This window comes from Pan troglodytes, chromosome 2, assembly GCF_028858775.2.
Source record: "Pan troglodytes isolate AG18354 chromosome 2, NHGRI_mPanTro3-v2.0_pri, whole genome shotgun sequence".
NCBI classification, from domain to species: domain Eukaryota; kingdom Metazoa; phylum Chordata; class Mammalia; order Primates; family Hominidae; genus Pan; species Pan troglodytes.
Window position 1 is genome coordinate 186,981,158 of NC_086015.1, and position 13,380 is coordinate 186,994,537.

The following is a 13,380-nucleotide window of genomic DNA, read 5'->3' on the forward strand; positions in this document are numbered from 1 at the left end:
TTTTGAGATGGAGTCTCACTCTGTCGCCCAGGCTGGAGTGCAGTGGCACAGTCTCGGCTCACTGCAACCTCTGCCTCCCGGGTTCACGCCATTCTCCTGCCTCAGCCTCCTGAGTAGCTGGGACTACAGGCGCCCGCCACCACGCCCGGCTAATTTTTTGTATTTTTAGTAGAGATGGGGTTTCACCATGTTAGCCAGGATGGTCTCGATCTCCTGACCTCGTGATCCGCCCACCTCGGCCTCCCAAAGGGCTGGGATTACAGGCGTGAGCCACCGCGCCCGGCTCAGAGCAGCATTGTTAAATCACATGTGTGGGGAGGGGAGTGAGGAATCTTCCATAGCAGTGTGGGTGGCCCTTTAAGAAATATCTAAGGAGCCACTTTATTGCCGCCGCCCTGTCATGAGGCTGGAGTTGTCCTGAGGCCCAGGCTAACAGTTCTTCCCTTGTCTGATGACCCTGGGATGATAGGAGCCATCTCAGTCCCCTGGCTGTGTCCCCACAACAGCTGGAGTGGCAGTTTCCTTACTGAGCTTCACTGTAAGAGCTTTGTTTGTGCCTGCACGTGTCCTTCCACCACTGACCCCTAACAGCTGCCTCTTTGTTGCTCTTCCCTTGTAGTGAAGACTGAACCAGAAACACCTGGACCGAGCTGCCTCTCTCAGGAGGGTCAGACAGCAGTGAAAACAGAAGAAAGTTCTGAGCTGGGAAACTATGTCATTAAGTAATTCTTCCAATCTTTCCTAAAGGAATTCCGCTTCGGGTGTTTGTCACGCCTGTGACAGCTGAGTATGTGCAGAGTTGTGTGTGTGTAGCTCTAAGCCCTTGACGGGAGGAACTGTCTGTCCCTGTGCAGTGGACAAGTGTTACCACTTGATGCACAGCTGAGGGTCATCATTTTATACAGTGATGTGACTGGAGGTGGCACTTGATTTGTAGCCTTAGAAGCCTCAGGTGGGATTAGACCTCCCTTCAGTTGAAGTTGCCAACATGGGCTTTCTCTGCTGAGCCCGTAGGCACAAAATTTCTCCTGTTGCCATCACTCAGGTGTGTACACGCTTTGTGACTGGGTGTCCACACACCTGCCTCATCTTAGCTGCCTCTTCATGGGCTATATACACTCTTTGCTTCTTCTGAAAATGCTTCCTGAGGTTTCCTAATTTCTAAATCAGGAAGCCACTTCTGACCAGCTACTTTTAAGTATCTCAGACTGCTGGGGACAATAGAAACTTAGCCACTCTAACATGGTAGATGGAGGCGTGAACTGTAATAACCCTAAGATGGTATACAGAATTTTTCTCCCCTAGTAGCAGTCACATTGCAAAAAGATTATATTGCTATTGAATTTTAAGGTGTAGATTAAATGTCTGTAATATGTGCATAATCTTCCATTCCTGGGATCTTAGTCTTGACATTGTCTTTTTAAGCATAGAACACCCCTCCTTTACAAAGAAGGTAATCTGTGGAAGGAAAGACATGCTAATATGATGGTTTTACATTATAATTCCCTCAGAACGGAATATATCCATTAAGTACATGGCATATATGTGGCTATAGAAACTGCTACATGTATTTAATTTATTGCCTTTTTTTTTACCCCTCTCAGGATAGACCATTTAGAAACTATCCAGCAACTCCTAACTGCAGTAGTAAAGAAGATTCCATTGATCACTGCAAAAAGTAAGACAATTACACTGAATACAGGGGTGCATTTTTGAAAGCTGTGAACTTAAGGTATTGAGTCGACTGAAATCACTTGGGATTGTAAATTAATATTGATATGGCGGTTACCTTATAAGGTTTCAGCTAGAGATACAGCCCATTTGCAAGGGTTTTAGAATTCACATCCAGTTAGTTTTTTATTCTTTTTACAGTGTTGATCTGTAGAAGGAATGTTTTACATTTTTCATATGTAAATCATAGATTGTTTTGTATGCAGTTAAAACTCTGCATTAGCATTTGGTGTTTATGAGTGAGGAAAGCATTTAGCGTTTGCCTGCAGTGTACCAGGTCCTGTGCAGGCTGGGTGCGTTCACTGTCTCATATAATCCCAGCCTCCTGTGTGATAGCTGGTGTCACCTCCACTTACAGATGAGGAAACTGAGGATAAGCAGGGTTGAATAACTTGCTCGAGATCACAGAGCCACGGGTGGTGAAACAGGATACAAACCTGGTTCTGTTTGACTCTAAGACCATTCATCTTTCCTCTGAAACTCAGTATTGCACAGTATAGAAATGCAGTTTTTAAGACCTCCCAAAGTGACGTGCTGCGTCACTGCCCATCGTTAGCTAGATTGAGTAAATTGCTGCTTAGCCCCAGTTGTTTTGACAGAATCAGTAGCCCTTGCTGAGGGGCCAGCAGCCTACGGACACAGGAGCATGCTCATGGGCAAGACCACCGTGCACACTCAGAGGGAAGCCACAAGGCAACCTCCACGCCACTCAGATTTGTAGGGCTCTGAACACATACACCATGTACAGACCACCTACTTATTTTTTCCAACTGTAATAGCAAAGCAGTAATCTCTTTCTGTAAGGTAAAGTTTGGGGGATCATTTTGATGTCTCTCAGAGTAAACTTTTGGTGACAGTTTCCCAGCCTAACATAAGAAATTCAAACAAAAAAATCTCTCTCATATATATATGTGTGTGTGTGTGTATACATGTATATATATATACACACGTATATATATACATGTGTATATATATACACGTATATATACACACATATATATACGTGTGTATATATACACGTATATATACACACATATATATATACATGTGTGTATATATACACGTATATATACACACACACATATTTTTCTCTCTCCTTAAAAATACAGAATGTAAGAGCTGGAAGGTAGTTCAGAAACCATCTTCCCAGCTTTCTCAGTTTATAGATGAGAAAACCGAGCTGGGCTTGGTGGCTCACGCCTGTAATCCCAGCACTTTGGGAGGTTGAGGCGGGCGGATCACCTGAGGTCAGGACTTTGAGACCTGCCTGGTCAACATGGTGAAACCCCATCTCTACTAAAAATACAAAAATTAGCAAGGCATGGTGGTGCCTGCCTGTAGTCCCAGCTCCTCGGGAGGCTGAGGCAGGAGAATCGCTTGAACCTGGGAGGCAGAGGTTGCAGTGAGCTGAGATCACACCACCACACTCCAGCCTGGGCGACAAAGTGAGACACCATCTACCACAACCACCTTGTGAGTTAATGGCAGGTCCAGGGCTCCTAGTGGAGCACCAGTTCCACAGACTTTAATAGCCTATGGCAGTGATTACCTTCTCTACCAAAGAAGCAAAGTTCCCAGGAAGGTGTGTTGCTTTGAGTACACACAACAAGACGCCTTCTCTTCTGAGGAGACGCCCTCCTGTGTTAGGCTGCATCTGAGCTTGCCCAGTAAGGAACATACATGCGATAAAGAGGTCTGAAGAAGTGACTGGCTTGCCTCCAGCAAATGACATGTGGTTGGAATCGTAAGAGCTTTATTCAGGCTTTGCTGGGTGTGTGCATTCTAGGTGAAGATGCCAGCTGCTTTTCTGCAAAGTCTGTGGAGCAGTACTATGGCTGGAACATTGGAAAAAGGAGAGCCGCTGAGGTAACCCACGTCTGCCTGTTCACTCTGGCTGCCTCCAGAAACCTTGTCTTATGGAACAGGGATAAGATTGCAGCATATTTGGTTGAAATATTTGATGGCAGAATATTTTCCTCAGTTAAAAAAAATCTCATTTTTCAAAGACCTGTATCCAGCTGACTTTCAAGCGTGCCTTCTTTTTCTGCACTGGCAGAAACATCCCTCACAGTTTCTAAATTTTTTTCTGAGTTTCAGAGTTTTAAATGAACTCGAGTATTGAGTCCTTACAGTGGGAAGGTGCTGTGGTGAGTTTAGGGAAAGCTGGGGTAGGAGGGGAGTGGGAGAGCGCAGGTGGAGACCAGGTGAAGATCCTTAAAGGCCAAACCTAGGAGTTGCTGTTTTTTTGTATTAGCATTAGGGAAGTTCGACTTTTTTTTTTTAATGGGGAGTAACACAACCAGGTTTTTTTCTTTAAAAAAAAAAAATTCTAACAGGTTAGGTTAGGATGGTGATTTATGGTTGCATGATACGTAGTTGTGTTAAGTGGAAGGATTTGATTATGGTTCCAAAAGAAAATTTTTTTTTTAAGTGGCAAAGAGCAATGACAATGCGAAAAGTCTTACAAGAAATCCTGGAGAAGAATCCGAGATTTCACCACCTGACTCCCCTCAAAACCAAGCACATCGCTCACTGGTGCCGCTGTCATGGCTACACCCCACCGGACCCTGAGAGCCTGAGGAATGACGGGGACTCCATCGAGGACGTGCTGACCCAGATCGACAGCGAGCCCGGTAAGCCTTCAGTGGCACTGCCCAGAGCGCCTGGCAGCCTGGGGGCATTTGCTGAGGTAGAGAGAGGTGAGGACTTGGAAGAGTTGCTGTAGAGAACGAGAGCCTTTCCTACCTCCTGCCGTGTCCTTCGTGGGACCGTGCAGTCCCCATGTTGCTGTTTGTAGCCAGATATCTCAAGTGTTGTGCCCCAGCCACACATGTTCCGGCCTGTGCCATGCAGCGGGCACACACTGTCCACTCAGGAGTCCCTGCTCGGCATCATTTCTTCTTTGAAGACTCCTAATCCATCTCCTTTCCTGCAGATTGAAGCGGCTTTCACATCTTTTGTGACCTTAGGGACACCCCCCATGCCCCAGACAAGTTTGTGCTACTTCTGTGAAAATGAGGCCCGTGTCTCATCTGTTACTTTATCTCCAAACCCAGCTCGGAGGACGCCACCCAGTGTGGGAGGCACTTGTAAAAACTAGTAATGTTGCAGGTGAAATGAATTGTTTCACGATAAAAAAACAGACCACTGGGCCAGGCGCCGTGGCTCACGCCTGTAATCCCAGCACTTTGGGAGGCCGGGGCGGGTGGATCACGAGGTCAGGAGTTCAAGACCATCCTGGCTAACACACTGAAACCCCATCTCTACTAAAAAAACAAAAAAATTAGCCGGGCGTGGTGGCCGCGCGCCTGTGGTCCCAGCTACTCTGGAGGCTGAGGCAGGAGAATTGCTTGAACCAGGGAGGCAGAGCTTGCAGTGAGCCGAGATCGCACCACTGCACTCCAGCCTGGGCAACAGAGCAAGACTCCGTCTCAAAAAAAAAAACACACACACACACAAAAACAGACCACTGCTGCAGGGCCATGGGGTGTAGGAGCAAGGGATTAAAGGTATATAGGCAGAAGAAGCATTTTGAGTTTCACCTCAAAGAATAAGAAGGGTTGGGCCGGGCATAGTGGCTCATGCCTGTAATCCCAGCACTTTGGGAGTCAAGGCAGGAGGATCACTTGAGCCCCTAGGAGTTTGAGACCAGCCAGGGCAACATAGCAGGACCTTGTCGCTACAAAAAATACAAAAATTACCCGGGTGTGGTAGCTCGCCTGTAGTCCCAGCTACTTGGGTTACTAAGGTGAGAGGGATCACTTGAGCCCGGGAGGTCGAGGCTGCAGTAAGCCATGAGCACACCACTGCACTCCAGCCTGGGCAACAGAGCCAGGCCCCGTCTCAATAAAATAAAAAGAAAGGTTGTTCTCTGCCCCCAGCCCCATTTATATAGAAAAACAGAAGCTCCACCCCCTGTCCAAGGAAACCTGGAGCACAGAAGTGGGGTTCCTTTAAGACTTAGGGCCGGGCTCAGTGGCCTACCACTTTGGGAGGCTGAGGCAGGAGGATTGTTTGAGCCCAAGAGTTCAAGACCAGCCTGGACAACACGGTGAAACCTTGCCTCTACAAAAAATGCAAAAATTAGCCGGGCATGGTGGTGCATGCCTGTAGTCCCACCTATTCGGGAAGCTGAGGAGGGAGGATTGCTTGAGCCCAAGAAGTTGAGGCTGCAGCGAGCTGTAATCATGCCACTCCTCTCCAGCTTGGATGACAGCGCAAAACCCTGTCCAAAAAAAAAAAGGGGGCAAGTCCCAGTTTTGCCATTAAGCTTCTTGAGAGCCTAATGCAGGATGGCCTCTCCTTTCTCTCGTCTCCTGCAGCGCTTAATATCAACAGCATGAGGGCTTGTCTGACTTCGCTGTGTAAGCTACTCGGAGAGCAGAGACCGTATTGATGATCCCCGGGCTTCACTGACACTGTGTGGAAAGCACAGTACTTGCACATACTAGGCTTCCTTTTAATCTGACTGATTCCAAACGGCCCCTAACCTACAATGGTTTGACCTGTGATTTGATGTTGTGACTTTACAATGGTCTGAAAGCTGTAGGCATCAGCACATGCCTTGACTTATGATGGCCTTGTCCAGATAAGGCCATCGTAAGTTGAAAATATCCTAAGTCAAAAATGATATTTTCAACTTATGATGGGTTTTTCAGGATATAGCCCCAGCCATCATAACTTGAGGAGCAGCTGGAGCTTGTTAGAGCCCAGTCAGTAAAACAAAAGGCCAGGAGCTGGGTGCCCTTAAATCTTGTACCTGGTGTGGACCTCACACACTCATCCAGAAAGTGGAAGGGCACTAGTGCCCTAGATCTGGCCTTAAGGTCCTCACACTCCTGATTAGGCTTTGTATAAATCACCTTATTAGAGACTGGACCCATAATATACATTGAAATGTTAACAGTCCTGCTCTCTGAGCAGTGAGAATAGGGGTGATTCTTTTTATTTTCTTCACTCTGCATTTCTAAATTTTCCAGATTTGAGATGAGGAAAAATCAGGTCAGTCCTTAATACTCAGAGGGAGGGGGATGGCCTGGTTTTTGGTGGCAGAAGTGAGAATTCCTATTCTTTCATCTTAGATGGCAGTTACCTTACATAGATCACACACAAGATGCCTGTGTTTTTTATGCCTTTCTCCCTCGTGAATTACTAGTTCTCATCATTATAGATCCATAGAATGTTAGAACTGGAAAGAAGGTCAGCTCCCCTGATGCTTATCCCCCTTCCTCAGACCATGGGTCTCTTGGAGACAGAAAGTCCTCTTCTGTGGGCCCCACAGCTGTTGTAACACTGCTTGCCTTTCATTTAGAGTGCCCGTCATCATTCTCCTCTGCTGACAACCTCTGCCGCAAACTGGAGGACCTGCAACAGTTCCAGAAAAGGGAACCCGAGAATGAGGAGGAGGTGGACATCCTCAGCCTCTCCGAGCCAGTGAAGATAAACATCAAGAAGGAGCAGGAAGAGAAACAAGAGGAAGTCAAGTTCTACCTGCCACCAACCCCAGGGTCTGAATTTATTGGGGATGTCACACAGAAGGTAGGGGCTGTGGTGTTAATAGTTCATGCGGCAGACCAGCTCAGAGCTAGATGTTCAGACGCTCAGCCTCACAGACCCAGACCCAGACCCAGACTCTTCTGGTGCCGTAAATGCTTGACTTCCTTCTGCCTGGTTGACCCAGGTGTGCTCTCAGGGCTCCCACCTTCCCGCATCAGAGCTCTTGGGCAGAAATGCTAATTACATGTGAAAAGGTTGCTTGTTGAACGCAGACTTGAAGCAAAGCTGGCTAGATAGAAATGGTTGATTACTCTTCATCTCGTTTTTCTCATCTGCCTCAGTAGAAGCACCTTTCCCTCATGAGGCACGTCGTACTCTGAGTTGCACGTCAGCGCGTAATCCTCCCCTGATGTGTTGATAGCTCCTGAGTGCCCCGCCTGTGGTGCAGATGGCGTGCACCTGCCTTACTATACAGGAGAGAGGTATTTATCCACCCTGCTGGAGCCTAACAGCTCTTCAGCATCTGCCAGTTGCTCAGGGCCCGAGGTGAAAGACAGTGTGCTTTCATTGGATGCCATGAAGAATGGGCAAGATGCAGTTTCCAAGTGCAAACAGGACGTTGGAGTCTGATTCCAGACCTTTCAAAGTGTTGATCGCTTATGAGAACCCAGGCAGATCCCAACCATGTTCTCCCACGAAGGAGATTTGAGAGATTTTAATAGGATTATAGTCATATTTTAAATATCAGCCAGAAATGTGGAAAAACAAGATAACATTCTTCTAGATGTTATATTCCGTGTTCCTTTTCCCGTGAATTTTGCCCAGCATGTTTGCAGAGTCCTCCTTCCAGCCAGGCATCGCTTTGCATGTCAGGGAGGTATGCTTGTTTGGAGAGAGGCTGTTTCTAAAGCAGCGATACGAACAAACGGCTTTCTTCTGCTTTTCCAGATTGGGATCACCCTGCAGCCCGTGGCACTCCACAGGAACGTGTATGCGTCCGTGGTGGAGGACATGATCCTGAAGGTGGGTGCCTGCAGGGGCCGCCAGCCAGGAAGGATGGTTGCATCCCAGGCGGATTGGAGTAAGGGGCAAGCACAGAAAAGGAACAAAGATAACAGGCTTTAAAATGTCTCGTCTTATTTGGGCTTAAGTTCTCTCTTTTTGTTTTTTTGTTTTTTTTCCTTCTGATTTTTAAATGGACCAAGTTATGTTTCCTCTGAGTCATGTGGTTTCAGGTGCCTCCTAAGACGTATTCTGGGGGTGGTGGTCAGTGTGCTCGTTGCTTTAGGAGGTGGCAGAGACAAAGCCTATGGTTTTCTGTACACATCACAACAGCAAACAGCCCCAGCTGTCCTGACCCTGGCAAGGGGACGAAAATGCCGCAGCCTCCTTCCCCAGCCTGATCCTAGCTCAGCAGTTCCTTTCCTCATGGATCCTCTCCAAGAATAGGGATACCTCCGTAACAACTGCTTTCCTTAAATACAATGTCTAGGGCTGGGCGCGGTGGCTCATGCCTGTAATCTCAGCACTTTGGGAGGCCGAGGCGGGCGGATCATTTGCAATCAGGAGTTGGAGACCAGCCTGGCCAACATGGTGAAACCCCATCTCTACTAAAAATAAAAAATTAGCTGGGCTTGGTGGCGCTCACCTAGTAATCCCAGCTACTTGGGAGGCTGAGGCAGGAGAATCACTTGAACCCGGGAGGCGGAGGTTGCACTGAGCCAAGATCGTGCCACTGCACTCCAGCCTGGGCGACAGAGTGAGACTCCATCTCAAAATAAATAAATAAATAGAATAATGTCTGATTAATGAAAATCACTCCAATTCATAATTTCTCAGAATCATGGCCTTTATCATTATGGTCTATTATTGAGACCTTTAATTTTTTCTTAAGGACTTTTTAATCCCTAGTTGCAATTGTTTCAAACATTTGGGGTAAGGGATGGGGTTAAATGTGTCCCTTCTTGCCAGCAAGCAGATGGCCATTTGAAGAATAACAGCATCTTCCATTGTAGGCTACAGAACAGCTGGTGAATGATATCCTGAGACAGGCTTTGGCAGTTGGATACCAGACAGCTTCTCACAACAGGTATTACTATCTCTGCAGTCTGTGGTGTGAGGCTTACACTTCTTTCCTAACAGTTGAATTGCCCATGAAGGTGTTTTATACTTATATCAATCCAGTAGGAGATGGAGTGAGTGCTTAGGACACTCTTAGAGCCAGATGAGCTCAAGGGTCTGCTTTGTCATTTTTAGAGAACCTCATGGTTGTGAAAGCTCACTCAGCTTTGCTTAGAGGTTTATATCCTCCTCATTACTTCACAGACACCTAGGACTCTGTTTTATTACAGGGCTGAATAAATACTAGCTTTGCAATTAAAGATAACAGTGTCCATTACATGTCAGACATGAGGGCCAAGCGTTGCATGTATTACCTAATTTGTTTTTCATTGCAGAACTATTATTCTCTTTTTAAAAATCAGGAAACCGGGCTTTGAAAGGTAATCTTACCCAGCTTACCCAGCAAATACACTGTAGACCTGGACTTCCGACTCAGGTCTCATTGGCTCTGAGGCCCCTGGGCTCGCCACTGCTCTTTGCTGACTCGTTGTCTTTGATTAAGACACTGAGTTTCAGTCTGTTCCTAGGCCCTGAAAGGATGGTAGATAGGCCACATCTGCTTTTCTTTCAGAGGAAACAAATATTATTTTATTGCATTATGCTAAAGGCTGTCACAGATTTATAAAATTGTAGCAAAGTGCCTGAGGACATGAAGGGCCTAAATCAGAGGAATAGTAGATGAAACTTCACAGGAATATATCAGACAACATAGTCGTCTTTAGAGAAAAGGAAGGGGAACCAAGAGTTCCGGTCCTGCTGCCCACTGTCCTGCTTGGACCCACAAGTGAGCCAGGGCCTCCTGTGGCCCCTGCTTACCTCTGTGCTCCCTGTTCTGGAGGGGTAGAGTGACTTAGGTGCTTTTGATGGAACGATTAACATCACGCCTGGCCTGGCGTGGCTCCGTCTCCCGTCTTTCCAGGAGATGGGAAATAAGGTCCCAGAGTTTTGTGGTGCTTTGACTCAGCTTTCGGTCTGCTGAGACTCACTCACAAATGTGTCATTCCATTCTGCCATCCGCTTTGTTTTCTTTCTCTTTTCTCAGTATCTTTTTTCCTAATCATTCAACCAACTTGTTGACATCCTTCTCATGCCTATGACAGGAAGGCAGTCCTCACCCCAGAGTGGCCCTAAGCTATGTCTGTGGCTCAGGAGCCCTCTCCACGGGGCCTCTGCCTGGGATGGTCCCTGTGGTGAGTTAAGTGAATAAATGATGAGATATACGTGAGAGAATTTCACCTGGTAACACCCTTTGTGTTTTGGACCAGGATTCCCAAAGAAATTACAGTGAGTAATATTCACCAGGCCATTTGCAACATTCCTTTTCTGGACTTCCTCACAAACAAACACATGGGAATATTGAATGAGGACCAGTGAGCGGAGTGAGGTGCCCTGGAGAAGCAGGCTTTGAAGGCGCAGCGAAGCTGTAACTGAGGACCCTGCTGCTCGGGAAGGAGGTGGTTTCCAGTGTGACTCGGCATGTCATGGCTACCCAACCTTTGCCGCTGCCTGTTCCCGCGTGTCACCAGCACGCTCCACTCCAGTTGAAATCCTCCTAGGACAGGAGTTTGTTTCCTGAGTGTGGAGTGAGGCTGTCAGTGGATCCGTGCTTTGTCGGCCAGCGTTTCTGCAGTCTTTGTAAAGGCCCCACGAGAGCGGGCCAGACCGTGTGCCTCAGGCCCTTCTCCCTGGGTGTGCTTAAGGGGGCTCCTTGGGCCCGCCTCCCCAGGAGGTAGAAAATGAGTGGCAAGCTAGAGATTTCACCCATTTTGTGGGCTGGAGTTACCAGTAGCTCCAGCAGTTACCCTGAAGAGAGATTGGGCTTCAGCCTTCAGCAGGTGGTTCTCTCCCATGCCTGGCCTTGGTGTGGAGGGGCTGTACTCTGAGCCCAAGTGAGTCAGCTATAGGAAGAGGCCATATCTAGAGCCAAGAACCATGAAGGCCTGAGAGACGGCAGACTGAGCAGAATTCCTTTTTTGAGCACGAGAGCATTACTAGAACCATTGTCAAAGCAGTGGCAAGGGACGGAGAGGTCCCAACAGGAGTCAGGAAGAGGTTTGATTATAACCAAGAAAACTCACTATGCTAGGAATAGACAGTGTGCACCAGTCCCAGACACTTGGCAGAAGTGTAGCAGCGTTACACGTGTGCGAAGCAGATCGCAGGTTCCACGCCATCTGCATGGCCTGCAGGAGCTTCTGCTGCTGACCCCATGCTAAGTGGCCAGTGGGGAGCAGCGCCCGGCAGGCTCTTCTGGGGTCGTCTGTCCTATCTGTGGATTGTGTATACTCTTCTCTGTTAAGGAGTTTTTCCCAAGAAGAAAAGTATTTAAAAGAAATACCAGTGAGTGCCTTAAAGTTGGAGAAGTAACTGCCCATGCCCAGAAATAAGGATGCCAGTGCCCAGAAGCAGTGAGATTAGGCTGTGTCCACAAGCAGAGGCCCCCTCGATGGGAGGGAGAAGCAGAAGACCCCTCGATGGGAGGGAGTGGCAGGCAGGAGAAGGTGGCGCTGCCAGGTGCCCAGGTCTATTGGAGGCGCCCCATCTCAGACTTCCTAACACAGCCTGTGTGGAAGGCAGAACAAAGAATGCATGCCCAGTCAGAAATCTGTTCTATTCTGCTCCAAGAAAATCGGAAACCTGTGAGTCAGAGTCAGAGAAACTTACCCAAGCAACGTAATTCCTGTTTTCGTGGGTCCTGTAGATGTTTGAGTCAGGAAGGTAAGGCGGGGAGTGACTGAATAAACTCTGCCTTTTAAATTGAGCATCTGGGCCGGGCATGGTGGCTCACGCCTGTAATCCCAGCACTCTGGGAGGTCGAGGTGGGTGGGTCACCTGAGGTTGGGAGTTCGAGACCAGCCCGACCAACATGGTGAAACCCCGTCTCTACTAAAAATACAGAAAATTAGCTGGGCATGGTGGTGTGTGCCTGTAATTCCAGCTACTCGGGAGGCTGAGGCAGGAGAATCACTTGAACCCAGGAGGTGGAGGTTGCAGTGAGCCAAGATCATACCACTGCACTCCAGCCCTGGTGACAGAGGAGACCCCGTCTCAAAAATTGATTGATTAATTCAGCATCTGAGGGCTGCAAGTACAGAAGGAATCTATTCTCAGCAGGGCATAGGGCACGCACTGGCTTAACAGTTTAGTATATAAGGCTCGAATAGTCTATACGTGAACTGCTATAAGCAAGGTCGATAGGGAAGTGGATAGATTGCTTCAGCAAAGTGAACTGTGAGATCTCCAGGACAGAGGGAGACCTGATCCAAATGAGAACAGATTCATTATTGCAGGTATCACAGCCTAAAGAAATTATCTTTTTGCAAAAGAAATATTAAATGATTTAGCAGTCTCCACGTGTGTTAATGTTTCAAACGTGTATCATAATGTGTATAATTGTGTAACAAAATTGTCTACAATAAATCTTTTGGTATTTGTGGTGGGTGTTTCTGAGTTTGAAGCATGGTACTCAGGCAGGGTTCTCCCTGCACTGGGATGAGGTGATGGTGTAGATTCTTATTGATATGTTTAAATTAATTCCTCTACTTCTTGCCAAAAAAAAAATGTTGCAACCGTATAAGATAAAGGATTACAGTTACATAAAAGTCTAAAAAAAATTTGGAAATGGACGTAATTATTCCTGACAGCTTGGGGCAGAAGAAAACTGCATAAATGAGCTCAGAGCTTCCTTAAAGCCAAGGCAGAGAGAGAATCAGCTCCTTGTGTCTAACAAAGAAACATACCAGGTTATCTGGCAGGGTAAAATTGGACTGTGTTGAGGACTGAAAGAAGTCACTCCTGTGACACGGTCCTTATGCTGTGACCATCTGCTAGCATATGGCTCAGAAATAGTGAAAAATCCAGAAACGTAAGAGCTGAAAGATTTTGAAAGCTTTGGTTCTTCAAAGGCATTATGATACAGTCCAAGTATGTAACTTTCTGGGGACCAGACTTTGCTGAGAGTCATAATGGAGAGTCAAAGAGTCTGATGGCTGAGAGGGGTGTGCCTAGGCTTGCCTTCATAAATGTTCATTG

The 13,380-nt window shown here is 47.2% G+C and overlaps 1 protein-coding gene across 8 annotated transcripts in view; it reads left to right on the forward strand.

Annotated features, from left to right (window-relative positions):
- YEATS2 (YEATS domain containing 2) overlaps positions 1-12,784 on the forward strand; it is a 112,597-nt gene extending 99,813 nt beyond the window's left edge. For 5 of the 8 annotated variants that reach the window (XM_001135033.8, XM_009446935.5, XM_016942376.4 and 2 more), the window contains 8 exons: positions 620-722; positions 1,605-1,678; positions 3,518-3,597; positions 4,163-4,364; positions 7,043-7,269; positions 8,176-8,250; positions 9,243-9,316; positions 10,614-12,784. In XM_001135033.8, the coding sequence (XP_001135033.7) occupies positions 620-722; positions 1,605-1,678; positions 3,518-3,597; positions 4,163-4,364; positions 7,043-7,269; positions 8,176-8,250; positions 9,243-9,316; positions 10,614-10,722 (944 nt within the window). In that variant the 3' untranslated portion in view covers positions 10,723-12,784. Of the gene's footprint in view, positions 1-619; positions 788-1,604; positions 1,679-3,517; positions 3,598-4,162; positions 4,365-7,042; positions 7,270-8,175; positions 8,251-9,242; positions 9,317-10,613 lie in introns of those variants that run through there. The other 3 variants (XR_010155400.1, XR_010155399.1, XR_679364.5) reach the window with 2 other exon arrangements.
- The last annotated feature ends 596 nt before the right edge of the window (positions 12,785-13,380 follow it).